This window comes from Podarcis gaigeae, assembly GCF_964106915.1.
Source record: "Podarcis gaigeae genome assembly, chromosome: 4".
In the NCBI taxonomy this organism is placed as follows: Eukaryota; Metazoa; Chordata; class Lepidosauria; order Squamata; family Lacertidae; genus Podarcis; species Podarcis gaigeae.
Window position 1 is genome coordinate 104,068,007 of NC_139677.1, and position 26,465 is coordinate 104,094,471.

Here is a 26,465-nt window from a genome sequence, read left to right on the forward strand (position 1 = left end):
AGCAACCCCATAGGGAAATTCGTTTTGCGAAGCGCCTCCAAAACGGAAAACCCTTTCGTCTAGCGGGTTTTCCGTCTTGCGAGGCGTTCGTCTTGCGGGGCACCACTGTACTGTGATGCCCAAAGGTTTTTGCAAGCGGCCCAAAGCCCCTCCAGAATTGCCACAGAAGATCTTGGCCTGTGGTCCCTGGAGGGTTTGACCGTGGGTCACTGTGGTCCTTCACATAAGAAATGGTTAGCCACTGCTGATGCAAAATAACAGCAAGGAGTAAAAATATTTCACACGTAAGACAAAACACCAGGAAGGAAACACTAGGCTCAAAACTTCCATGCCTATGGTTTTCAATGGCTGGTTCCAGGTTTTCCCCTTCCCTTTGATGTTGGTTCATAACAAGGTTCAAAGAAGGCCTGTCATTAGTAACAAGTGGCAAGTCAAAACAGATTGAATGACATCCCATTCTGCCCCGCTTCCAAGGCCAAATAACAGGGGCAAATAGCAGCCCTAGCTTAGGGAAGGCTAAATCTTGTTTGGGTTGGGGTTGAAAGAGGGGCCTTGTGTTTGCTTTGCTTCTGGACGGTTGTTTTCCTATTTCTTCTTCAAAGTTGCTGTTTGCAAAAGCCCTACTTTTACTAAAGGTTCTCAATACTCCATGAGCTTGTTTAGTTTCCGTGCTAGTTTTGTATGCGGAGATCGTAACAACAGGAAGCCTCTGTGATGCACTATTTTGTCACAACTGTTCCTCTCCACTTGGAGCCAATCCAGGCATTCCCAGGTCATTTTTTAAGACTTTTGAATAGGACGGTACTGCCATATGTATACTTGTAGGGGTTTGCATATTTGAATGTTCACTAGCATGTTTTGCCTATGCGTTGTCTAAAAGCTTTCAAATATACAGTCATCCTCCTAGAGGTCTAAGATGGTACAGTCCTCTGTGCTTGTTTTTGTTTTAAAGAAAACAGACTGGCCAGGGCAAAAGATAACTGACTCAGCTTTTACAAAATCATTGCAGGATGTGGGGGTAGAAAGACTGGTAGCTGGAGAAGTGGAGCTGTCATGATGGATTGGTTTTATATTGCTGAAAGAAAACCTGTTTGAATCAAGTTCCCCATTGGTATGTCACATTAATACAGAAAAATGCATACTACAGTATTTGACTGGCCTAACCATGAAACATTGTTAATACAAACGTTGTTGGCCGGCCCTTCGTATGAGCCTACATTTACAGTCTTGCTATCAAGGAATAACACTAAACCTTTGTGCGGGCCTTAGCATTGCATTTTCTGCTGGTTAAGAGATCTGAGGTAGGCCAAGGAGCCATGAAAGCAGAAAGTGTGTTTCTCTCTCTTTACCTGTAAAAACATTGAACAAAGCCAGATACTTGAGTAACAGCTGTCCAGAACTTTAAAAGAAGCAAGGGCTGATCATAAAGCTTCAAGCCCACTTTCCCTTTTATCGGAGGAGCTGAGGTTCCCACAAGGGACAGAACAGATGCACTTTTATGTTATTTGCTGTTGGAGTGTGATTTCTTGATGGGGAGTGAAAATTAATTTCAAAGCTTTAAATTCTTTCCCCCTTTCTCTTGGCCTTTCTAGGTTGGAAGGTAACCTGGCAAAGCACCAAGATGTCGCTTCACAACACGAGAGCCTCAGCTCTCCTTGCTTGGGTAAGATGCCTCTTCTTTATTCTTTGTAGCTGCTTAGGATGTGGCCACACCTTGTGCTCTGGTGCCTTCTTTTCCCTCTGTGCTAACTGTGCTCTGTTATCCTTGTCCAAAGTGCTTTGTGTAGCTGACAGTTCCGTTTGCAAAACTGCGTTTTTTATCCAGCAGATCTTCCCTGTGAGAAACAAGTTACTGGGATGTAAAACATGTTACTTTAGGAAAGGCAAAACTGGCAGTAAAAACAGGGCAGTTGTATCGAGAGAACCAGCTGTGTTTCAGTGACAAAACGGGCAATGAGATGTCCATAACTCAATTGTAGGGCATCTTTTTTTGTGTGTGTGCACAGAAGGTTCTGGGTTCAGTTCCCAGAGTCTTCAGGTAGGGTTGAGGGAGACCTCTGGAGAGTGAAGCCCTGGAGAGTGTTTTGTGTGCCAATGTGATTCAAGGCCCGACTGTAAGAATTGAAGCAGTGTAAATTTTAAGTTGTCAGTTAACATGGTTTATTAGTCACATACGCTCCATTATTTAGAAAATGTGCATAGAAGTATGTATGGGGAACTAGATTTAAGTCAGCTTCTCCCCCCCCCTTCCTGATTTATGTAATGGGTTTAAATCAATGGCACCCTGAGGAAGCATTTCATGGGTGGGGGGTTCTTTCCTTAGATGCTTAGCTTTCAGATATGCTTGGGATAAGTGTTGAGACCTTGGATTTAATCCAAAACTTCTGGATTTTTTTGCTTTTTATCGGGAAAGGGATGGAGATGAGGGGTTGGACCTCGTTTTGAATGCCTAGAAAGCTCCTAGTGCTTCCTGGACGTTATGTTAATTGTCAGTTGCTTCCACTCCCTCAGACTCCTTAAAGATATTGATGACGTTTACACATGTTTGGAAAAGGCCATGGTTAATGTGAGAGCTGTTTAAATTAAGTCTCCCGGAACTAGGAAAAAAATTCAGGTACCCCCAGGCAGTCATGAAGAATGAGGGTTCATCGGAGCAATGTTGTTCAGTGGTTCCCATATAGAACTGTTTGTATGAGTTCCTCCGTGGGGTTAAGGCACCAAGGCAGGGCACGTAAGAAAATCCCTGCTGAAATAATATAAATGCCTATCTGGTCCATCCCTGTGAGCAGCCAGAGCCCTCTGAGAAGCTCACAAGCAGGACATGAGAGCACCACCCTTCTCCCACTGGTAACTGAGGCCTGCTGTCTCCTCTGGAGGTAGCATCTGACCACTGGGACTCGTAGACTAAAATCCATGTAGAGTTGTATCAAGCAGGAGGCAAGGAAAGTAAATAATTTGTACTTCTTCAGCACCCTATTCCAAAGCCTCATGATCAGTTGTGATGTACCCATTAAGTTTTTTTCTTTATGGCAGGTATGTAGGGCATGTTCCTGTTGACTTGCTTAAGGCTATTATCTATCACTCATCTTTGTGTCTGATCTGAGACCCTTCCATCCCCAAGCGCAAGGTGTATGCAGGGCATTGCTAAGTGCTTATATGTTTTCCTTAATGGGGTTTCCACTAAGCTTACTTGTTGGTAAACTGCAATTGGTACATCACCACAAGTTTCAGAATTGATACACTGACTGAGCTGTAAGATGCTGACCTTATTCCTTAACTTGCCAGCAAGTGGATTTCTAGCCTGTGATTTGATTCATCTTCTCTTCTTCAGGTGAACAGTCTGAAGCTGGATGATACCCTGAATTCATTGTCTCAGCTCCAAGACTGCAGCATCTTCATCAAGATAATCAACAAAATGTAAGAGGCACCGAGGACACCTTCCTTTTTCCTTGCTATACTGTGAAGTCAATGTGCATTGCAATGTTGTTGTTTTTTTAAGTCTTGTAGGGACAGAGGCTGAATGCTACAGCCAGTGAACAGCAGTCGCAAATAATGTACAAAAAGTGATCAGTATAACTGCTAGTCATAAAGATGATCAAGCTTTGAAGAGCCCAGCAGGCGCATCCCCTGGTGCTGGAAAACCTTTTAGTTAGTTCCCATCCCTGGGTCCTCTAGTGCTTTTACCTCTATGCTGTAGGCCACTCTTTGCAGTAACAAGTGCTTGGAAACCAGCTGCTTTAATAATGCACCTCCCTCCGAATGCTAATACAGAATTATGTACTTGTGTAAATTCTCACTTCCCCATAGCCCTGACAGTGAGCTTCCTCTCTTCCAGTGTTGTTCAAGTGCATAGGTGAAATCTGTAGCACTTTCAGAGTCTTAGGAATAACCATAGTGGAACTCGGAGGTTTTAAGGAATTGTAGCCTGTTTGCTGTTGATTACATTCTTTGTCTCTTAATTGGATTCTGAATTAAATGCAGAACATATTCTGATATAGTGGGGTTTTTATTTGATGAAAGTTATTTTTGTACTTTACATCCTAAGCTGGGAGAGCCTCTCTTGATGAACCTTGGCTACTGTTACCTGTCCTGCTGGACAGCTGGAGGTGCATTTAAGAAATGATTCCCAGTTGTGTTGGAGGAGGTAGTGAAGAGGACTTCCTTCAGAGCCTGTATTTACTCAAAGCCTACTTAATCCCATTCCATCTGGTTTTGAACTCTGATAAACAAATCCATGAAACAAGCTGCCATGTTAGGCACTTTGCCTGCACTGTAAGAACGTTGGGGGTTTTGTAAAGGTTTGGGGAGGATGAGGAGACTCGGTTCAAAAACTGCAAATGATCTGCACCTCAGTTTATGAAGTACTGTGTAAAAGGGGTGTCAGGTTTTCTTCTAAGCCTCCTGCTGGATTTCAGGAATTAGTGGTGTCCCTCCATTGCAGTTCTGTAGATACTTAATTTTTATCTTCTCTTGGTAATTGTTCTAGGAGCAGATTGGAGGTGTGCAGGCAGCCTCATAATTTCTCCTGAAATGCTTGAAAGCCCAAAGCACCCTGAAATGCAGCTTATACTGCCCAGATACCATCTTATTATCTGTCTGGTGTTTTCATAATGCTAAGATGCTTAAATTACTTTTCTACAAAGGTACCCAAAGCAACATATAAAAATAAATGCTAACTACTAGAATGTTGCAGGCAACCAGACAATCACAAAACAAACAGCAGACAAAAGTCAGAACTCTAAAACAGGAGGGTACCATTAAAAGTATTGTTAAATTTTATTTTAAAAGTGTTACTCTGATATCCAAGTACTGATAAGAAGGTGCTGAACAATTTTGTTGGTGTTCCAAAAATGAGGTGCCATCATACTCTCCCCACCAGGCCATGTAAGGTCTTAAAAGTTAGTCGCATGTGGGTGAAGGTGACCCTCAATGTACTCTGTCCCAAGGTGTTCGCTACCCTGGATTCCTTTGGGAGGAAGGGCGGGATATGAATTGAATCATAATAAATTTGCTATTCTTTACCTACCTGGTTCAAGCACCTTGCAGTGAAGCAAATCCCTTCCTTGAATTTTTAGAGCTAACATTTTAATTCTTGGCAGTTTGCTGTGTCAGACTCTGAAGCTGTTTGGGTTCTGCTTAGCAGCCTGATCTCAGAGTAGATGAGTGTGGGTGCTTGGCTGAAAAAATGCCACTGATCAAACGTCTTTAAATTGTGAAGCGTGGAACTGGGATAGCTCACAAGTTGGTAGAGCATGAGCCTCTTGATCTCAGGCTTTTGGGTTCAAGACCCACATTGAGCAGAGGGTTCCTGCATTGCAGAGGGTTGGACTAGATGACCCTTGCAGTCCTTTCCCAACTCTGCAACTCCATGGTTCTCAGATACTTGTTTAAGGCAGCTAGTACAGGGGTTGTTCCAGGCCTGACTCTTAGTGTCGCAAACTTGAGAAGCAGCACAATTGGCTCCCCCTCGTGGCTCTTTTGGGTGCATCATTGTGCAGTCTCTAGTGGGCGTTGCTCACAATGTAAACAAGGAAGTAAACAGAATCTAATCATTAGTAATTAAGTCTGGGGAGTTCTGCCTTTTGATGCAAAGGATAAGTGGAGGGCACCAGGGATAGCTGTTGTCTTTCTGAGGGTTCATTTTGTGTTCTGGTCTGTGTTAGTCTTGCAGTCTGATCATCAAGTCTTTTCCCCACCCACCGTTCCCAGTATGAACCCAGTCAGATGCTCCCATAGTTTCTGGTCATACAGAGATACCAATGACATTGATAAGCAGCTGGCAATTGTGGTGTTTCCCACTGCTGCCTTTTCAAGAACAATCAGATCAGCTTTCCCCAACCTGGTGCCCTCCGGATGTTTTGGACTACAACTGCTGTCAGGCCCAGCACCATATGGCCATGATCATTGGGACTCATGGGAGTTGTAGTCCAAATCAACAGGAGATCATGGGGAGGGCTTGATTGGACAGCTTTAGGGACTGATACATCATTTAATCTTCTATGTTCATAGGAAGTCTATTTCAGATTGCTTTATTGTATGAATGCCCTTTACGAAGCAAGCAAAAAAAATCCTTTGCTTTGTCTTTTAGCTAGATCTCCTGCTTCATTAATGGCGTAATAGCTTAAAAATTCATACTCTTCTCCCTGCCCACAAATACACCAGCCTGCTTTGAATTGGAACTAGTTGTACCCAGACTACTTCGCTGTCCAGTTTCGCAAGGGAAACGGCTACCGTTTTACCATGTTACATAGCTTCAGGCTTCAAAGAGGTCCATTCTAGGTGCCACAGTAAACAGGCTGGACTGTAGATGTGAACTGCATTAATGTGTGTCCCATCTTCCTCATTTGTTTCCGATTCTCATCATCCCTCTGGTCAAATAGTTCATCAGGAATGACTCTGTCTCTCTGTTGAAGTGCTTGCTTTGTTCTCTTCCAGTCATGGCTCTGAAGAGGGACGGGACCCTTTGCAGCAGAGTTTGCCAGACCGGGTTGCCTATGTCGTCGGCTTTCTCAAGAGTAAGAGCTCCTGCCACTTGGTGCATCTTGGCTCTTTTCTGATTTAGATAATCTGTTGTCTACACATCAGCTTGAGCCTCCATCTGGCACACTCTCCAATGTGGAGGAAGCTGGCACACAAAGCTGTTGTTAATGCAGAAACTTCTTAACATTCTCCCCTGTTCCTAGAAGATGGCTAGAGTTGGTGGCAAGAGTGGCACTTTTCCATACTGCACTGCTTTTCCCCACTCATACAGTTAAAAATTACAAGAGTATGTGGGCCTATGTGCAGCTCCCACAATGATTTTGTGAAGATTGAGCATTGGAAGAAAGTAGCCAGGAGATCCGTCTACCCATGTAAGGCCAGGGGAGGGGAGGGGAATAAACATGGCAAGACTTGCTAGACTTAAGTTCCCTTTCTGCCTGCTGGTTCCCCCTTGCGCAGGAGAGAAGAGAGAAAACTCAGCCAGAGACATTTAGCTGCCCAGAGGTGATTCTTACTTGTCTTGTGTCCACTTGGTTAAAGGCTATTTCAAGCCTGATCTCAGGTGCAGTCTAAAGGTGCTCATGGCAAGCTGCCACAGCTAAAGGAGAGGAAGCCATTGGAACGCCTCTGCTGCTTCTGAGCAGTAAATGCCCCAGAGCAGCTAAAAGGATGAAGTGTACATAGATGTAAAGCAATCTAAGCTTTAGAGGCGAGATGGACAAAAATGTAGTGGCTACACTCCTCATTTTTGCAGCCAAAACCCTTCCTAGACCTTTTTGATAAACCACCCCTGCACTCTCAGTTTGGCAGCCTTCCACCTGTGGATGGGGTGCAGGTGTGGGATTGTTTTGGGTTCCATAACTAGTCTAGACCTTTTCCTTGGGGTTGGTGCTGTGATTGAATTCAAAGATGCCTTTTTAAAATTCACATTCCTCTTCCAGAACGTTGCAAGCACAAATCTACAGCACAGAACTTGGTATCTGAGGAGAAGCTTCTAGCAGCGGAGGAGTTGGAACTAGCCAAGGTATGCACACACCTGCTGCTCTCTTTATTTAGGGGCTCAGGCTGGCAAGTTAAATCTCATTGTGGGAGATGGTGGTTAGCAGCGTCAAGAGGACATGCTAATGAGATTCTTAACATGCCCCAGAGGATGAGAGGGTGGTGCTCAAACAGGGCTCAATAAGCTGAAATGCATTAGAAAATAAATATTTTAAAGTCATCGACAGAAGGAAACACATTGCAGCTTATAAAACGGGTGAGCGTAATGGTATGAAGGAGCAATCAACAGTACATGGTACATGAATAAATATTGGGAAAGGGAAAAATAATGAACAGTGTTATGCAGATGATGATTATATGGAAAGCAAAATAGAATATGAATATGTGACTTTGCTATTAGACTTTGAAAAGCAATATGCAAGATTAAAGTTAACCGTTGGTGGGTCATATGCTGCCTTCCCCCACAAACTCCACCAGCCCTCTAGATTTCCATCATGAGCTAGTCTCTTGACCAAAGTTTTATTCCACTCCACAGCTCTCCTAGATCACCTTCACTATGCATGCAGATGTGCCCTCACAGTGAAGTTCATTAACACATGTCATTGTTTTAAACACATACAATGGTGGCCTGATAAGTGGGAGGAGCTATTTCCAAATTACGCACCAGTGGTGGAAAGATAGCAACCAATCCTGTATCGACATCCAGCTTATTTTAGAAAGGTTCTAAGGACATCTGTAGAAAGCACTATACACATCAGAGTTCATATCTTTGCATCTTCTGACGGGCAAAATGCACAGTCTTGCGCTCTCTTTGTATGTATGTTAAATCACTCTGTCTCTGCCGTCGTTCAGGTGGTCATGCTGCTGTTTTACTATGCCTCCATGAGTGATAAGATTCCCAGAGAATGGACCACGGTTGAGTATGATCTCCAGGTAAGTCAAACATTCTGCCTCCAGCTATAGATGCCTTATCAGCTAAGTGGCCATTTGGAGCCAGGAAGAACTGTCTGTGGTGATGGTTGTGGGGTGGGTCACATTCCACAAAGGATAGTCCAATCACAAGCTGCAGAGGGGAAAGCTTGCTTCCTCTGGCTTTACATGTGACCAGACGTGCCTTTGGCTGGGAACCACAAGTAGGGAGGGCTGCACATTTCCTCCAGTGGGGACATCTGGTTGGCCACTGTGGGAAGAGCCGTGTGCTGAACTAGAGGAGCCGTTTGCTTCATCCAGCAATGAAGGCTGCTCTTGGGTTCACAGTTGCTCATTCTGCCCTGTCTCTTCCTCCTCCTCCTCCCCCTCCTCCTCCCTGTTCCCTCAGGCGGAGATGGCTAAGTCACTGAACTTCATGTTGTACAATGAAGATTGCCTCGGTGAGAATCTGGAGACCTTCCTTCAAAAGAAAAGTAAGTGCCGGGTGAGCATGCAGGACTGAAATACCTTCAGGGGCACAAGGTTGCCCTGCTGACTTCAGTGGCTCAACCCAGATCAGGCCACACAGTCTGATCTCATGGCTGCCACACTGCAGGTTTGTTGGAACAGCAGTGAGCAGCTGGAGGGGGGCAGAGGTTCCTATACAGTGAGTCTAAAGAGGATAAACACTGAGTCACTAGTTGGGGGTGGCATTATTTGGTGAGCTATCTGTTGAGGTGCAAGTGTTCTTGGTGAGGTTAAGGCATTGGTTCAAAAGCTACTGCCTGGCTTTTCCACAGGCTCTTTCAAAGCAAGTAGGAGCCAGGTGGACGCATTAGCATGGCAGAATGTACAGAGGTGGGGAGAGTCAAAGGGAACGATGCTGGCTGAGCTCTTGCAAATTGGTCGGAGTGAGCAGGAGCTTTAAGGGCCGGAAATACTGCATTGATGCAGAATACTGCTGTCCAGAGCTGACAGCCCTTATGTGGCGGCTTCTGAAAAACACTTCCCTGTGGAGGTACTCTGTCTGGCAGACAAAGCCTCTTCTTGCTTCTGGCCCATTGGCATGCAACATCTGCACGCCAGTGATGCACATCTCCAGCCTCAATCAAGTTGTATATCTGCATGCAAATGAGTCAGAATAAGATTTTATGCCTTGTAAACTTTCCATGTTGGATACAGAGTAAACATCATTATGCAGCCTCTGTATGGGGGCCCTAAACTGCAGAGAATCCTGGAAAATGGGTTTCTCCTTGTCCTCACAAGACACTTTGATTGTGTGTTGTGTTTGCCTTTAGATTAGCTGGCTGTTACTGTCAGTGAAAGGCCCTTTATGCCTTGGGAACATACTATCTCCCATTTGGTATTCCTGATTCTATAAGCCACTCATAGCCCCTCTTGCTTGCTTTTTTCTTCCTCCGCTAAAAAAAACCCCCACCTGAAACATTTTCTTTATAAGCTGGTTGATCTGTCCACTTAATAAACCGAATTGTTCATTCCTTGAACTTCTTCAGCTGACCCAAACGGGGTGGATGGGGGGGTGTGAATGGACCCTGGGCTTCAGGTTTTGCCTCTTTTGCTTCTTTCTTTGCTGCTGCCAAGCTGGCTCTGACATCCTGCACACCTTCCTTCTTCCTCCAGTGCCACAATCATCCAGTATCTCCAGCACCAGCTCCGAGGAGACCACCCCACCAAGGCGAGAGGTACACTTCTTGAAGCTGCAGAAGGTCGCCTCTTCATCCGGCTTGAATAAGTAAGTTATTGACGAGTTGCTCCCCAGGATTCGTGGTTGTGATTCCAGCAGTCTGATGCCACACAGGCAGATGGAAACCCTCCGTTCAGGGCACTTGCAGGATTTGATATGGCCCCTGCCTGGGGAAACCAAATTCTGTTCCAAGAAGACACCAGATCTCTGCTTTTGATCTAACTAAGTTACTTGAGGCTTTTTCCTCAGCTTGTGAAGGTGGAATCTGATTTTTTGTAGAATTCTGAGTTGCCTTTGGAAGTGTGGAATTTGTGGTTTGCACAGAAACTGGCAGGGAGAGAATAAAGAGGTGGTGAAGAGATGCTAAGGAGCTGTATAGGCAGTGAAGCCCCATACCATAATTATTATTATTATTGCATTATCGCCTGCCCTTCACCAGCAGATTCTAGGTGGGTTATAACAAAATAAGACGCAGAACTGAAAACAGCTGAAGGAAATTCAGTCGCAGGAATAGGCCGGGTTGTGAAAATATGTTGTACCTCTGGTGTCAAGAGCTGGAGTAAAGAGACTTCCTGGGGTAGCCGGGTGAGGCCTGGGAACAGAGTTCTTCCTCCACCACAGCACCCCCATGTGGCCAAGCTGTGTGTCTGCTAAAAACAGAATTGGTGAATCCCATTGTGGGTGCAGGTGGGCTAAAAGACCTTAAATGTCAGTTTGGAAAGCGTATGCGTGCCTGCTCAATTCATGTTTCTAGTGATATGCCCAAGGAAGGAGGTTACATTTAAGCCAACTTAATGGAAACTTCTAAAAATAGAAGATAATAACATAAAAATGTATGCGAATGACAATATATCAAATATCATCTAGATTATAGAGTCAGCTGAGTAGCTGTAAGACTTCACAAGACCTTGGGTCTCTATGGTTCCTTAGATCACTTAATAACATTTTCATTAGATCTAGGTTCCCCCACTCCGCACAGTGTTTTTCTGGTGAACAGTTTGAAGGGAAACTCAGGAAAATACAGTGCATTCCCCTGAGACAGTTCTTTTAAGCAGCTCTCACTGCAGCCCTTTAAATAGTTCCAAGTAAAATTTTTAAAAGCAATGTTGTTAGGTTGTACTTCAGGGGAAGGGGCAGTAGCTCCATGGTAGAGGGCCTGCTTGCATTGAGGAAGCGCCAGGATTAGTCCTCACAGGCACCTCCAGGTGAGACCCCTGCCTGAAATCCTGGAGAGCCACTGCCAGTCAGTGTAGGCTGTACTGAGCTGGATGGACCAGGGTTTGACTCAGGAACACAGGACGTTGCCTCACACTGCCTGCCAAGTGGGGCCAGAAGAATTCTGGAAGCCTGATTGGGAGCGAGTTCTGCCGTCAGCCTTAATGGAAGGTGGTGCATGTCGTAGAGCCTGAACCGTGTCCAATTCTTGGCAGTCTCTTTGTGATCTCACAGAGGGCCTTGTTCAGCTGAGCTCTCATTGCTGTCTGCAGTGACACAACTGCGGGTGTTGCTGACGTTGGCCGTGCTCTCATTGGCTGAGTGGCATGGGATAAGCCAGGATTTGAACTCTGCTTCAACCTCTTTGCAGCTTGCATGGTGGTATCCCTGGCTCTCCATTGCTAGTATTTGCTGAACTTGTGCAGAGAGAAGCTAGGAAGAGATGCCTGCGTTGTCTTGCTCTAGACCCTCCTCCCTGTTACAATTGCAGGGACGGCTTTCTAAGACCATATTACTTGCCCTGTAGCCTGAGTGAGGTTAGCACAGCATGTTTGGGGACATTGCAAAACACATCTCTTTGTGTGTCAGCTAGATAAATGGGATGGCTGGGTCATGTTTCTTGGCAAAATGTGGAATTTTTAATAGTGCTTGTAGAATCTGACTGGTTAACCATTTATACTTGTTTCCTATTGGATGTCATAACATGAACCACATTTTGCTCAGCAAGCGTTTTGTGCAAGCGCCTTTCACATGTAAAAAATAAAAATTCAAATGCAGATGGCTGGTACTTCTTTGCAGGTTGCTCCCTGGCTCCTCTGCCTCTCCTATGGGTGACATCATGCATTCACCCCAGTTTCAGATAAGGAAGCTGAAGAAGCTGCTGGAAGACGAGAGAGAAAATCGGGATGAGCTGGAACACGAGCTGGCAGAGAGCCGAAAGCTCGTTGATGAGAAAGGTGAGGGGGTCAGCCACTGGAGTGGAGTGGTTGCTGCCAGGGTGCTGAGACAAGCAGAGCCCTTTTCTCAAGCACTTTTTGTGGGAAGAAGCAATGAAAGTGCTCCTGAACCAGGAAAAGAGGGTGGTAGCAGTGAACCATCGGGGATGGGTGTGGCGGCAAAAGCAATGCTAGCGGTTCCTTGGAGACTGTAGGTGTGGGTTTTTTCCTGCTGTTTTAACTGATGTTGTATGGCTGCCCTGGGCTCCTAGAGGGAGCTTGGGACAAAAAAACATTATTAATAGTTGTTGCACTCCACCCCAATCTCAGCGGGAAAGATTCCAGTGGTTCCAGGTCCACTTACCCAGGGTTCATGTTTCCTTTTGGAAATGAGGCATGGCTCAGACTGTGGTGTCTTTAGGATACAGTGGTGCCCCGCAAGACAGAAAACCCGCTAGACGAAAGGGTTTTCCGTTTTGGAGGCGCTTCGCAAAACGAATTTCCCTATGGGCTTGCTTCGCAAGACGAAAATGTCTTGCGAGTTCCTGCGGTTCCCCCCCCCCTTTTCCCCCTTTTCCTAAGCAGCTAAGCCACTTATCAGCTGATCCGCTAAGCTGATAAACCGCTAATCCGCTAAGCTGTCAATGGGCTTGCTTCGCAAGACGAAAAAACCGCTATACGAAGAGCCTCACGGAACGGATTAATTTCGTCTTGCGAGGCACCACTGTATATGGTTTGTTTATGCATATATACAACCTGAACCTGCGATGGAGGGACTCAGAGCACTAGCACCACAAAGGGCCTTGTTTGCATAGCTGCAGCCTGGAATTCAAACAAATTCACCACTGTGCGCTCACCCTCTCTCCAGCTTGCTGCCTTTGCCAGCCTGCAACCATTTTTCATCGCTAGGTCAGATTGCAGCCAACCCTAAAGACTCCACTTTAAACTCTCCCTCTGTCTTCTAACCAACCAAACAGATGTTTGGGACTACAATTCCCATAATCCCTAGCTACCAGGACCAGCTGTCAGGGATGATGAGAATTGTAGTCCCAAACATCTGGAGGGCCGGAGTTTACCTATGCCTGGCCTACCTCATCAGGAAACTGGCCTGGCTTCTATTTTAACATTTACCTTGATTAAATCCCAACCCCTATTGAACCCAGGAGTTTTAGGGAAGTCTGGTACCCACAAGTGCATAACTTAATAATCTAACTAGAAGGAATATTATCTCGATAAGAACTTGATGATCTGTTAGGATCCTAATGGAACTTTCCATGGACTAGAACTTAAAATCCTGCTCCTAATTGTGATCAGCTGTAGATCCATCTGGCAAACCTCTTTACTGGCCCCACAAGTTCTCCTTTCTGTTAAAGAGGGCGCATGCCAGACGCAAACTCCCTCACTCTCCTCCCTCCAAATTCTGCAGTCAGATTAAATTTCTGCAAAGTGAGCAAGTTGCCTAATCCTGCGTTCAGATGCTATTGTCATTTGTCTTTGTTCCCTGTGCTGCTCTGTCTGTTGTGCAACCCTGTTGTTGGGTTGCTGGGAGGCAGAGCAACACACAGCCCGTCCAGAGTTGCTTTGTCTGTTCGGAGAGCAGCCTGGTTGTTGCACAGGGGACAGCCACCACGTGCCTTTTAGTTTCTGAATAATCAGTGCCCTCTCTTCTCCTCTCCTGCTTCAGAAACGCGGATCCTGATGATGAAGCAGCGGATCGACCGCCTGACCCTCCTACATGAGAAGCAAGCAGCAGATCAGCTGGAATCCAAGGAAATGGAGGAACTCAGAGAAAAAAACGAGAGGTACTTCCTCCCTCGGGCTGGAATGTCCCACTAGGGCAGCCCCTCTGGTTCTCTTCATTTTGTGTCTTGCTCACTACTTTGAAGACTTAAGTCGAAAAGTGGGATAGAAACCTACTAAATAATACTGATTTGCTCTGCTGGACTTTCCTGGCTCAGATCTGGGGTGCTGGGTTGTTTTGAAGAAGACTTTGCCGGGTAAGAAAATAGTGCTGGCCTCTGGCTTCACCTGCTGGTCAAAGGTGGTGAGGACACCTTGGGAACTAGGCAGTTCCCACCGTCCACCTCAGTTGTTCCTACCTTTAATCGAAGCAGCCAGGGTCTCTCCTTAGCTCCTGCCCTTTTCATTATCCTTATTTGTCTTATTATCTTACTTGTTTTTGCTGCCCTTCACTATCTTTTGTGTGCTGTTTCGGCCTGTAGTGCCTTCCTTGCCATGACTGGTGCCTTTGCCTTAAAAGGCTCCAACCAATTTGCTCTCCACCCTCCTAGCACTTTGCTTATCTTGTCTACCCTCCACCTTGTCCTTTCTATCAGCTATGAAGCTCACCCACTGACCCAGGGCCGGTCGCTGTCTCTGACTTAACCTGCTTCGTAGCATTATTGTCAAGAAAATTCAAAGGATCCATGTGCATTTGCTCTAGACCAGCTCCTTGAAAGAAAGGAGAGGGAGGAAATGCTGTCAGTGCTCTAGGGACTGTGCCACTGCTGTGGTGCTATAGTATCTGGCGCATGGGTGCCATTTAAGAAACAGCTGAGAGTCATTTGCAAATCTCTTCCCTAGGCACACCTGGCTTATGTTTGCCTTCAGCTGCTTGGAGTTGATTCTTCTTTAAAACAGCTGAGAATTATTCTCTCCCTCCTTCAGACTTGTTTGTGGCTGACATTCAGTGGGGAGAGAGGAGGAAGGCATGTCTTCTTTCCCCTCATTTGCTCTCCCCTCTCTCAAGCTCCTGATCATTCACTTGGAAAGGGAAAGATGTGGAATCTTGGTCCCTATTATATCCTAGAGATCCATGGTAAGGAGGAACTGATGTGCTCAGTCTAGGGCAGGGTTTCCCAAACTTGGGTCTCCGGCTGTTTTTGGACTACAATTCCCATCATCCCTGACGACTTGTTCTGCTAGCTAGGGATGATGGGAGTTGTAGTCCAACAAAAGCTGGAGACCCAAGTTTGGGAAACCCTGAACTAGGATTTGTTGGCCCTCTGCTGTTGCTTTGACTAAACCCCCTTTTCAGAAGTTGACTTGGGCCCTGACTAAGGGATGCTGGTTTGTCAGCCCCAAAGAGCCTTGCGCGTGGCATCTTTCAAAGTCTACTGTATTGGACTTTGGATTTCATAGTACTTAAAGGGAGCTGAGCTGTTCTAAGCATGGAGCTCCCTCAAGAAGTCACAGCAGCAGCAACCCTTAATAGCTGTGGAGCAAGGCAGGCAACCAGGCTTTCTTTCAACCCAAAGAGCTCTCGGCCTTGTAGTGGAGGCTCAAGCCCCGCCTGTGTGTTGCCTGCTTCCTACGATCATAGAATCTGCAATGCAGGAATCTCAGCTGAAGCATCCATGACAGATGACCACCCAGCTTCTGCTTAAAAACCTCCAAGGAAGGAGGTGATCCGCACCCTGTGTTGGGAGAGGTTCCCTGAGGTGCTGCCGTGCTCTTGGCTCCAGAGCCCAGGCCAAGGGAGGGAGCCACTCTTGCTTCTTGTCATGCCTGCTTCTCTCTCTTTCTCCCTCAGCCTCCTCATGCGACTACATGAGACGCTGAAGCAGTGCCAAGACCTGAAAACTGAAAAAGGCCAGATGGACCGGAAAATCAACCAGCTCTCAGAAGAGAATGGGGATCTTGCTTTCAAGGTACGTGAGCACATGTTTTCTGTTGCTGCAGCAGCCTTTTAGTCTCCAAATGTGGGGTTGGGGCTGGGGAGAAGCACAATTATACTGGACCTGCAGGCTTCTGTTTTGGAAAGGAACTAAGCAAGGTTGAGGTATTGCCTCTGCCTGAAACTCGGGTGACCCTTGATTCCTTTTCTGCGCCTTGAGAACCTGGAAAGGGTTCGTTGAGTTTTGGTCTTGGAGCAGAAAGGCATTGAGGTGGCACCCTGGAGAAATGTGCCCTGTTCTCAGCTCATGTGTCATAAGACCACAGGGAATCTTGAAACTCAAGTGGTTATTTTGTTTATTTATTAAAAATATTTCTATCCTGCCCTTCATCTATACAAATAGCAAGAAACAGTACATAAAACAAACCATATAATAATTACAAAACACAGCATCAGAATAAAGAGAGGCAAGTAAAAACTACAGCAGCAGAGCGGGTTACACAAGTCCCCATGTGAAGGCCTTAGAGGAACTTGTGGTTCCCTTACACAGAGTCAGGCCACTGGTCCATCTTGTCTGCTCTGACTGGCTGTGGTTCCCTGGGACCCTCAGGCAGACAGAGAGGTCTCTTCCCCATTACCTGAGACCCTCTTAGCCAGGGATTAGACCTGCAACATGCTGGATGTAAAGGATGGACTCCACCCTGAGCTATGAGGTCCCTTTCGTAAAACCTCGGTCCCCCAATTCAAAGCCCCTTAGCAATGCTTATGCTTGTCTTTGAATTGAACACAGGGACCTCAGAGGAATCCCAACAAGGCCGACTGAGCTATAACCACCTGTATTCCACCAGTAGCGTTAATACTGTTAGCAGACCGCACAGCTTGGGTAAATTAGATTGGAATAATAACTTAATTTCTGGAGTTCAGAGGCTTTATTGATGCAGGAACTATTAATAGGATTAATGGATCTGCGAGAGATGAAATTTTGCATCCTGTCTCAACAAGCTGGGAGAAAACAGCAACAAAATTGGTCAGCTTTTAAGGGGTGGAGTTAGCCTATAGAAACTTACAAGCAAGTGCAGGCTAGGTTGCTAGACAGTGTCCTCCTGTGGTTTAAAGTGACACATGAATTGTCTTAGAAGTTCATTGAGAAGGAAATGTTATTTGCTTGTCTCCAACAAATGCCAGCCACGTTTTGCTGCTGCCTTCTTCATGTTTCATTACACACTTGCAGTAGAGGGTTTGTTCTGCACAGTCTGCCACAATTTCAGGGCAGGGGAGTTTGTACCAATGCTAAATACAAAGGCAGCAAGTGTCAAATAAATCCTTTCCCTGTTTTTGCAACACAGCTGCGGGAATTTGCTCACGTTCACACGGAGCTTCAGGAAGCCATGAATGAGCTCTCGGAAGAGCACAACACAGCTCTAAGGGAATGGGAGGAGCAGAGGAGCCGCCTTGAGAGGGAGCTGAGCAGTGCCCTCAGTGAGAAGGTCAGTGGGCGGGAAGAGACACCCCCCTTCCACCCCCAGGGGGTAAGGCCAGGAGGTCTGTTCTCCTTGTCCATATGGTCATCACCGTCATTGATTTTCTGCAGTAAATGATGCTTCAGCCTGCTAACAAATACATAATTTCACTAAGCTACAAAATACAGGATTTTTTAAACAAGTTAATGAAAATGTCTCATTAACAAATAATCAGATTAAACAACCCCCCTCTAATTCATAAGAAGGCTGAACAACAAAAAGACAAAAAAATTAAACAGCAAAAACAATGTACCACCAAAACGAAAGCCCCTAAACAGCCCCCTGCCCTGATTACCTCTAGACATCCTGAGCAGCGTGTTTCTCTGGACTGGCAGGTAAGTTGGCCTCTGGCAACTTCAGCAGCAGCTTTTATAGTTGGGATCAGTCTTGGCTTTCCCAGGCAAGGGAAGCAAATAGGCCTATTCCCAGGCAATAGGCCAGCAAAGTAAGGAGCAGGTTAGATTGGCTCTGGTACCTTCAGCAGTAGCTTTTATAGCCCGTAATAGGAATGGCATGAAGAAGTAGGTGCACCATTTGTACATCCTACAGTGTGCCGAAAAGGGATTTGTAACCACGGATTGAGTTCCCAGGGCCTCTGCTTCTGGTCAGAGATATTTGCCTTTCAACAGATGCTTCTGTCATGCTTCCTGGGCTCTGAGTATGCGCAAAACATAGTTGCTGCTTGTGGCTGCCACTTCTGTTGGGCTCTCCCCCAAGAAGAGGTATTTAAGGGGGTTGTGGGTATGTGCCGTAATGGTGGTGGCTGTTCAGTTGTTATTCGTCACACATTTCACTCATGAAAGCCTGGCCAGGAGTTCTAACAAGCAGGGAGCCCTCCCCCTTAATGGAGAGGAGGTCATCCCTGGGCTCAGTCTTGGGCAACGGGTTTGTGTAGGGTGGGGGGAGTGAGTTGCAGGTAAGTAATGTGGCTTTTTCCTTGTTGGACACCACACAGTCACATGGGTAGATCCCTGGAAAAGTTCACTAGATGGATAAGGAGGAGGCACTGTGTGCTCATTGCCCATGGTCCTTTGCCTCCCTGGACCAGAAGAGGTGTGAGCAGGTGCATCTACCTCCAGCAGTCAGAGGTGATGCGGTCTTCTGTGGCGGTGGCTGTTGCTGGTTGGGGTGGGGGTTGGACCAACTGGGTTGATGGGATGGTTCTTTCCAACTCTGGTTCCACAATTCCATTCCCCACTTGTGCTTGTTCTCCAGAGGTGCTTGGAAGAGAAGCTGGAGATTATGCAGGGAAAGTACTCCTTGCTGGAGGACCAGATGGCGAAGCTGAAGGAGACCACTTCCTTGCCAGAGAAAGGAGAGGTCATGGGTGACATTCTGAAGGTAGGAGCAGGGCCCTGGTGAGACGGATGCCATTAGAGAAATGTCACTTGTCACACGGGGGGCCGGGGCAGTCAGGTGGCTCGCTCTGTGAAACCCTTGATAACGCCGTGTCACCAACTAGTTGAACTGCATTGTTGTATAAAAAGGAGTGTATATTTCAGGTGCCACATAACACCCCTTCCGCATTTGTAAGAACTCTCTTACCTTTTTGAGTGGCAGCACCTGCACTTTGGATCTCCCTGCCTGTTGACGTCAGGCAGGCACCTTCACTGTACCCTTTTCAGTGCCCGCTAAAAACAGTTTTGTTTAGACAAGCCTACCCGGATGTTTAGAAAGTTGAAGCAAATGTTAATCTGTTTTTAGTCTATTGTTCTTTTAACTTTCTGAATGCCCCCAAAATCATTGTTGCTAATTTTTCTTGGTGATAATTTTGTTTTGTCTTTTTCTTTTTGGTCACTCTGAAGGTGTGTGTTTTTTCCACAATCAAGCAGTGTATAAATCTTATGAAATTATAAAAAGGGATGGTCTTGATTAAAATATACATTCGTGCTCGTCCCATGTCATCAGAACAGATATTTTTGTTGAATAAGAGGTGGGGTAACTAATGTTGCCCAATGGACTGGATGAAACAGCCAAACTCAGCTGACGGGCATTTGGTGCCAGATTCAAACTGCCAAATGCCAGCTGTGCAGGACACTTTGGATGGCACTTTGAGTGCCTGGCTTCCCATGGTTCCTTGCCAGCTGTGGCTTTACCTGTCCCAGGCCTGGTGGCATATGACATTGGGTGAGTGGCAAAGGGGTGTGGCTGGCTGGAAAAGGCCTCACGGACCAGGGATTCCCCACCTCTGAATTAGACTTTAGAGCTAGTTTCTTACGTTAAGTGTGCCCACAGGAACTATTTGCCAAGGGATTCTGCATCAGCTCTGCTCAGAGGCACAGGCCAGTGACTCATCTACGTTAGGCTCGTGGTTTTAGTCATGAAACTGCGTAACGGAAAACCACATCTGGGCAGTTCAGGCCACTCTTTGCAGAGTTAATGCAGGCACTTGTGGCTTTTTATTGTTAATGCAAAAAAACATCAATAGCTTCTTTGACTTTTTACATGTTAACATTGGGTATATTTATAGAGACACTTCCCTAAAAAAGAGTGTGACTTGAGGGAATGTCTGCCTTCGTTATTGCTAGCAGTCCAAACTAACCACAACACTGTTAACTTGGACCATTGTAAAAATACTTGATTCAGTTTCTGTTGTTAATGGACTATAACTAACCTGAAAAGTCCCTTCAGTTGTAGGAGTTGTGTCTCTCTGTGTATTCCCAGATATTGTTAGGTGGTGTTTTGGTCCACTGATTGTTAGCCTGGTCCACTGTATTGCAGTCCACTGTATTGCCTTAGCTCTGGACTTGCCTACTCTTTCCGCTCCCTACAGCTTCAGCCTGCCTTACTGGCCAGTACATGTATCTTGTGGTCCACCCTGAGATCTTTGGATGAAGGGCAGTATATAAAATAAAGTAAGTCTGCCCCTGGCATTTCAAATGCTTTAGTCAGGCTCTGTTGTCTTTAAAAACAAACAACAGCAGCAAAACAAAAGCCAAACAAACAAATTTAAAACAGCCTCCACATTCATTAAAGGTACGAAGTGGGGGAAGTGACCTGTGGCATACACAGTCAGGCAGTTTGGATCCTCTGCCTTGGCTGGCTTCTGCTTCAGACAGGCAGAGCTGACGTCTCTTGAGTGTGGTGTTGAATGCTGATGAGTACAAATCATGGCCTTCTGTCTAGGCACAGCCTCATTCTCACTGAGGAGTGGTATGTTCAACTCAACTTAATGCGGAGGTTACTTCCGGGGATAGCATGTAAACCCAACATCGCAAACAGTCAAAACAACCCTTTAAAGGCCATAAAAAGCACAGGGCTACACTTAGTGTACACTCCCAAGGTCGCCCTGCACATCTGAATGCTCTCCCAGGGTGAGTGCAATGGCAGGTAGGATTGCTGGCTGTCTTCCCCCCTTTTGACTCCCCCACCTCTTCCACATGTTAGAGGGGGATTTTCCACTGGTGGCAGATGACAGAGACCGTGACACACTGAGACTGGTGTAAAACCAAACTAAATAAAGACTTTATTTCAAAACAACAAACAGCAAAGCAAGTGGGTGTTTTTCCTGCAGACAGAGTACAAACTGCAGCTTTTCTCCTTTTGTAGCCATGGCCAGCTGCACCCAATTAGCCCAGAGCGCACAAAAACTGTTCTTAAAGGTTACAAACATGTTTCTGTGCAGAATGTCTCCCAACACCACACACGCTCCTTTAAAAAAAAAAAAATGGTCAAGCACGCAAAACTGAGATTATGTAAGTTAAGTGCATAAGCTGTGAGTCTGTATTTGGGCAGTATTGGAGGGGAAGGAGCAAGGCTCATTCTGTGTGTTCTCTGGGTGCATAACCTTGTTTGCTGTTCCTTGTCCCACCAGCTTGAAGAACTGAACCAGCAGGTGGCCTACCTGAGTGGCCAGCAGACTGAGCTGCAGGCAACGGTCCTCCGCCTCGAAGAGGAGAAGCACTTGCTTGAGGCCAACCTCCAATCCGAGAGAAGCAGCTTTGAGGCAGAGAAGCGCCAGCTCACAGGCCTGCTCACGGAGCTGCAGAACTCCCTCTCTGAGAGCTCTCAAGGCAAGGAGAAGCTGGAGCAGGATTTGCGTGCCCAGGAGGAGAGCCTGGTCGCTCAGGTCAACGCCCTGACGGCTGAGATCGCCAAGCTGATGGGCTTTCTCCATCAGAAGGACCAGGACCTGCTGGTTTTGCAGCAGCAGAAGGGCCAGCTGGCCGAGGACTTGCAGAAGAGCGAGCAGGCCTCCCGGGCAGCCCTTCAGGAGCTGAGCCTCCAGGTAGACCAGCTGACCAGCACGCTGCAGCAGAGCAGCCAGAAGCTGACGCAGGTGGAGGCTGCAGGCCAGGAAGCATACAACAAGGCTGCCCAGGAGAAAGAGCTGGCCCTGAGGCAACTCCAGGAGAAGGAGGCAGAACTGTCCACCCTGACCGAGCGGCTGCGTGCTCAGAGTGCCACTGCCACGGAAGCCCAGAGGGAGAAGGCCGATCTGAGCCACAAGGTCCAGGAGCTGGAGGCCAGGATCTTGGCCCTCACCACCCAGTGCCAGCAGAGCGAGGCCCAAGCAGGAGCTGTGTCGGTGCTGAAAGGCCAGCTTCGTGAGGCACAGCAGAAGCTGGCTGACAAGGAGAAGCTGGCCAAGGAGAACACCCGTCTCCAGGAGCGGCTCCTGATCCTGGAGGAGTCCGTCTGCAACACAGAAGGCATCTTGGAGGATGAGAAGAGGCGGGCGGCCGAGTCCCTGGAGGGCAACCTCCGGCGGATCGCAGAGCTGGAGGAGCAGATTCAGGAACTGAGCAAGCACCGGGACCAGGTCCTGCGGGAGATGGGTGAGGAGAAGGCCCAGAGGGAAGCCCTGGAGCGACAAGTGCAGCAGCTGGGGGAAGCGTCCAGGACCAAGGTGGAGGAGCTGCAGCACCAGATGGCAGAGCTCTCCTCCGTGGCTGCCAAAGGAGACCCAGGGGAGCTGGGGAGGCTTAAGGAGAAGGTCCGAGCGCTGAGCGGGGAGCAGGAGCAGGCCCACCTGAGGCTGCAGGCCGAGCAGCAGAAGGTGGCAGAATTGGAGACTCAGCTGAAGCACCTGAACAGCAAGCACCAAGGAGCACTGGCTGAGCTCCAGGCAGACTTGGCTTGTGCCACGTCACAGGTCAAGGAGAAGGAGGGCACAGAGGACCAGCTCCGGGCAGAGATTGCCTCTCTGCAGGAGAAGGTGGCTGTGGCTCAGAGGGAGGCTGCCCAGAGCCTGGCCAAAGGGAAGAAGGAGGGGCACGAAGCAGCCCAGGCGCTGGAAGTTGTCACCAGGGAGCTGGCTGAGGAGAAGCGCAGGGTAGCCGAGCTGGAGGCTCAAGTGAGGCTGGCAGGGGATCAGAGCCATAAGGACCTGAGTGTGGCTGAGTCCAGCCTCTCTAGCACCAGGGCAGCCCTGAAGGAGAAGGAGCGCGAGACAGAGAAGCTGTCTGGCCAGCTGAAGTCCTTGAAGGCCAAGCTGGAAGAGGCCTCCCAGCAGCAGAAGCAGGAGCTGGCCCTGCACAAGGAGGAAACCAAACGGCTGGCGGGCCAGGAGGAACGGGCCAGGGCGGAACTGGCCGCTGAGAAAGTCAGCAAGGCAGCCCTGGAGGTGCAGCTGCAGAATGTCACCAACGAGCACCGAGTGGAAGTCTCTGGGCTCCAGGAAGAGGTAGCCAGGGCCCAGGAGCTGGTTGGGGAGAAAGAGCGGGAGCTAGAGGAGTTGCGCCTCAAGAACATCTCCCGCAGCGAGGAGCTAAGGGACCTGCAGAAGACTGTCAGCAAGCTGAAGGGGGAACTGGCCTCTGCTGAGGCCCTGAAAGAGAGGGCTGCCAAGATGGAGAGCGAGCTGCAAGGGTTCCTGGAGGCAGCCCGGACCCAAAAGGCCGAGATGGACAGTATCAAGTTGATGATGCACTCCAAGGACGCCTCCCTCAAGAGCCTGGAGGAGCAGAAGCGGCAGCAGGAGCAGGAGTCCACCTCCAGCCGAGAGCTCTACCAGGGGCAGCTGAAGGAGTGCGAGGCTCTCCGCGCGCAGGTGGAGAGGCTGGAGAAGCAGTGCAAGGAGCAGCAGATCACTGTTGCCCGGCTGGAGAAGGTGGCAGCCGCCTCTGAGCGGGAGCAGCAGGTGGAGGCGGAGGCTTTGAAGCGGGAGGTGGCGCAGCACAAGGAGAGGGCCGCGGAGCAGGAGCAGCTCCTGGAGGTATCCAAGTCCAGTCTAGAGAAGCTGAAGAGGGAGCTCCATGACAAAGGAAAGGAGCTGGCCCAGAGCAGGGAGGCAGCATCCCGAGCCGAGAAGGAGCTAGTCGTCCTACGTGCTGCAGCCCAGGAGAAGAGCAAGTCTGAGGAGAGCTGGAAGGAGCAGCTGTCACGCTGTGCCCAGGAATCGGAGCGCCAGGCCAGCATCATCAGCAGCATGGAGAAAGAGACCTCCATCATGCAAAGGCAGCAGCTGGAGAAGGAGGGGGAGATCAAGGACCTGAGGCGGCTGGCCCTGGCTGAGTCCGAGAAGAGCAAGAAGCTGGAGGAGAGGCTGCGGATCCTGCAGTCGGAAATGGCCACCGCCGCTTCCCGGGCAGCTGAGAGGTGCTCAACCATGAAAGCCGAAGCGCAGAGCTCCCAAGAGCAGGCGGAGAAGCTTCGGGTGTCGGTGGAGGCCCTGAAGAAGGAGCAGAGCGCTGCCTCCAAGCGGCAGGAGGACCTCTGCAAGGAGCTTAAGTCCTGGCAGGAGAAGGCCTTCCAGAAGGAACAGCAGCTCTCCGCCCAGCAGCAGGAGTTTGTAGGGGCCCAGGCCCTGATCGCAGAGCTGATGCCCATCAAGTGCCTCTATCAGCAGCTGCAGGCGGAGCAGGCCTCGCAGGAGAGTAAGCACCGCGAGAAGCTGGAGCAGATGCAGAGCGCCGCCGGCCTCCTGCAGGCGGAGCTGGCCAGGGCCAAGCTGGAGCAGGCAGAGCTGCAGGCGGTGAAGGAGAGGCTCCTGGAGCGGGAGCGGGCCATCCAGCAGCTGCAGGCGGAGAAGGGCAGCTACGCAGGGCAGCTGGCCGCCCTCCAGCAGGGCCAGGCGCAGCTGGCCGAGGAGAACCGGGGGCTGCAGCACCTGCCAGCAGAGCTGGCCCAGGTCAAGAAGCAGCACACGCAGGAGATGGAGTTGGTCAGGCTCGACTCGGAGAAGCGGGTGGCCGCCATGAAGCGGGTGCTCGAGGACACCCAGAAGAAGTACGAGGAGAGCAAGCAGAGGCAGCTGGTGCAGGTAAGGCCCCACACGGGATTCGGTTGCTTTTGGGGTTGGGGGTTGCCCAGGGGCTAGCCCTAGGCAGCTGCATCTCCCCAACCCACCCTGTGGTTTCTTTGCCCTCTTGAAACAGGGTGGAGGGGTGGGGGGCAAAGCTCATCCTCTTTGCGCCCCCCCCCCACCACCACTTCGTCCCTACTCCCTTGCTTCACCTGGGGGTAGCCCTGCCTCTGGAGATTAGGCAGATGGAGTAAACGGTCTGGGATCTGGCCTAGGTTTGCCTGCTGGACAGAAAATGAAGGTGGCTCTTAATGGTTTTCCATGCTGCTTAGAAATTCTGGTTCCAGTTTGCTTAATGAAGGGGACAGCTCTGCAGGGCCACCCTTGAGCGACGGAAGCATCTCTCTCTGGATTGGATGAGGTTGCAAGACACCTGGGGGTGGGGGGGCGCACCTTGCTGCATTCTGTATAGTGCAGTTCAGACTGAGGGAATGTTCAGAAGCAAGATGTGGCCTGAAAGGCTCAGCAGACCTTATTTGGCTCATGGGGTGCATCTTGAGCAATGGGGACCCTCCTTCCATCTCTAGCCCTCTAGAACATGGGTAGGCAAACTAAGGCCCAGGGGCTGGATCCGGCCCAATCGCCTTCTATATCCAGCCCGTGGACGGTCCGGGAATCTGTGTGTTTTTACATGAGTAGAATGTGTTCTTTTATTTAAAATGCATCTCTGGGGCATAGGAATTTGTTCACCCCCCAAAAAAAATATATAGTCCGGCCCCCCACAAGGTCTGAGGGACAGTGGACCGGCCCCTTGCTGAAAAAGTTTGCTGACCCCTGCTCTAGAACTTTGGTGTCTGCTGTAGGCCAGTAGTAGATGCTTTCCCTGAAAGTTAAAGCATGCAAGTTAACAAAGGGGGTGCTGCTGTCCAGGGGCCATGTTTGCTTGAGATGCTGGCTATATGTTATCCTTGAATGGGCTCCCTTTTGCTCCTGCATGTACGCAGTGTTCTAGCATTGCCCCTCCAGGTTCCACAAGTCTTCTTCTCTGATTTATATACTACCCTCTGAGCTCTGAGCCTCTGGGGAAGGGATGAGCAACACCCTCTCGGTCTGGATTGGGTTGGCAGTTGAGCTCCCACCCTTGCCACAAGTTGCTCCAGCTGCTTTTTGTGGTGTTTTCACGTCTGCCTTCATTGCTTCCACCTCCCACCCACCCCCCAATCCTACAGGTGGAGCAGCTAGAGGTATATCAGAAAGAGCGAGCTAATGCATGCCAGGTAATGCATGCCAGGTGTCAGCTGCTTAAACGGTGACAGTGCATGACGTAGCTGCTGCTGCTGCTTCCCCTCCATCATGGCTGCCATCTCCTGTTGTGAACTGTTTGCACTGGGGGCTTACAGAGGACAAGTAATAAGGCCGCCGCCACCCTCGTTTGGGGGCTGTGTGGGAAAACAGGGCTTCACAATACCACTCTAAAACGCTGCACCTTATGCCCAGATGCCTCCTCGCACAGGTCAGCAAAACTTTTGTTCTCTTACTTTGACAAAAAAAACTACTTGGCAAGAGCAGAAAGCACACAAATCCTGTCATTTGCACCAAAGGCAAGACTGTCCATAGCTATGTGGCAAGCCAAGGCTTACAAAGGAAGTTGCGCCAGCGGGCAGCAAAGTCAGTCTACTTGGGATTGTTGCCCTTCCAGCAGGTCTCATAGTAGTATGAGGGCTTGCTACACACCCACACACCATTTTTTGTTGCCCTCCCCTTTAAAGATCTCCTTGGTGCCTCTTTTTCTGATAGCACCACAGTACAGCACCGCATGCATCCTCTTGCGCCCTCTCAACCCAGCACCTGGGAAGCCTTGGGAGCAGCCTGGGGCGTACCAATTACTTGCCCTGTAGAA

The 26,465-nt window shown here is 48.7% G+C and overlaps 2 protein-coding genes across 2 annotated transcripts in view; one reads left to right on the forward strand and one right to left on the reverse strand.

The window, feature by feature from the left end:
* LOC310843682 (secreted frizzled-related protein 2-like) overlaps positions 1-26,465 on the reverse strand; it is a 246,280-nt gene that overhangs the window by 81,238 nt on the left and 138,577 nt on the right. The gene's annotated exons all lie outside the window — the stretch shown is intronic.
* The window catches only part of NUMA1 (nuclear mitotic apparatus protein 1), a 78,528-nt gene that overhangs the window by 38,002 nt on the left and 14,061 nt on the right, over positions 1-26,465 (forward strand). The window contains 14 exon segments of the mRNA XM_083735818.1: positions 1,593-1,663; positions 3,332-3,417; positions 6,436-6,515; positions 7,422-7,504; positions 8,332-8,412; positions 8,798-8,882; positions 10,030-10,141; positions 12,107-12,264; positions 13,928-14,045; positions 15,776-15,893; positions 17,206-17,346; positions 18,595-18,720; positions 21,194-24,583; positions 25,795-25,842. Coding sequence (XP_083591944.1) covers positions 1,593-1,663; positions 3,332-3,417; positions 6,436-6,515; positions 7,422-7,504; positions 8,332-8,412; positions 8,798-8,882; positions 10,030-10,141; positions 12,107-12,264; positions 13,928-14,045; positions 15,776-15,893; positions 17,206-17,346; positions 18,595-18,720; positions 21,194-24,583; positions 25,795-25,842 — 4,697 coding nt within the window.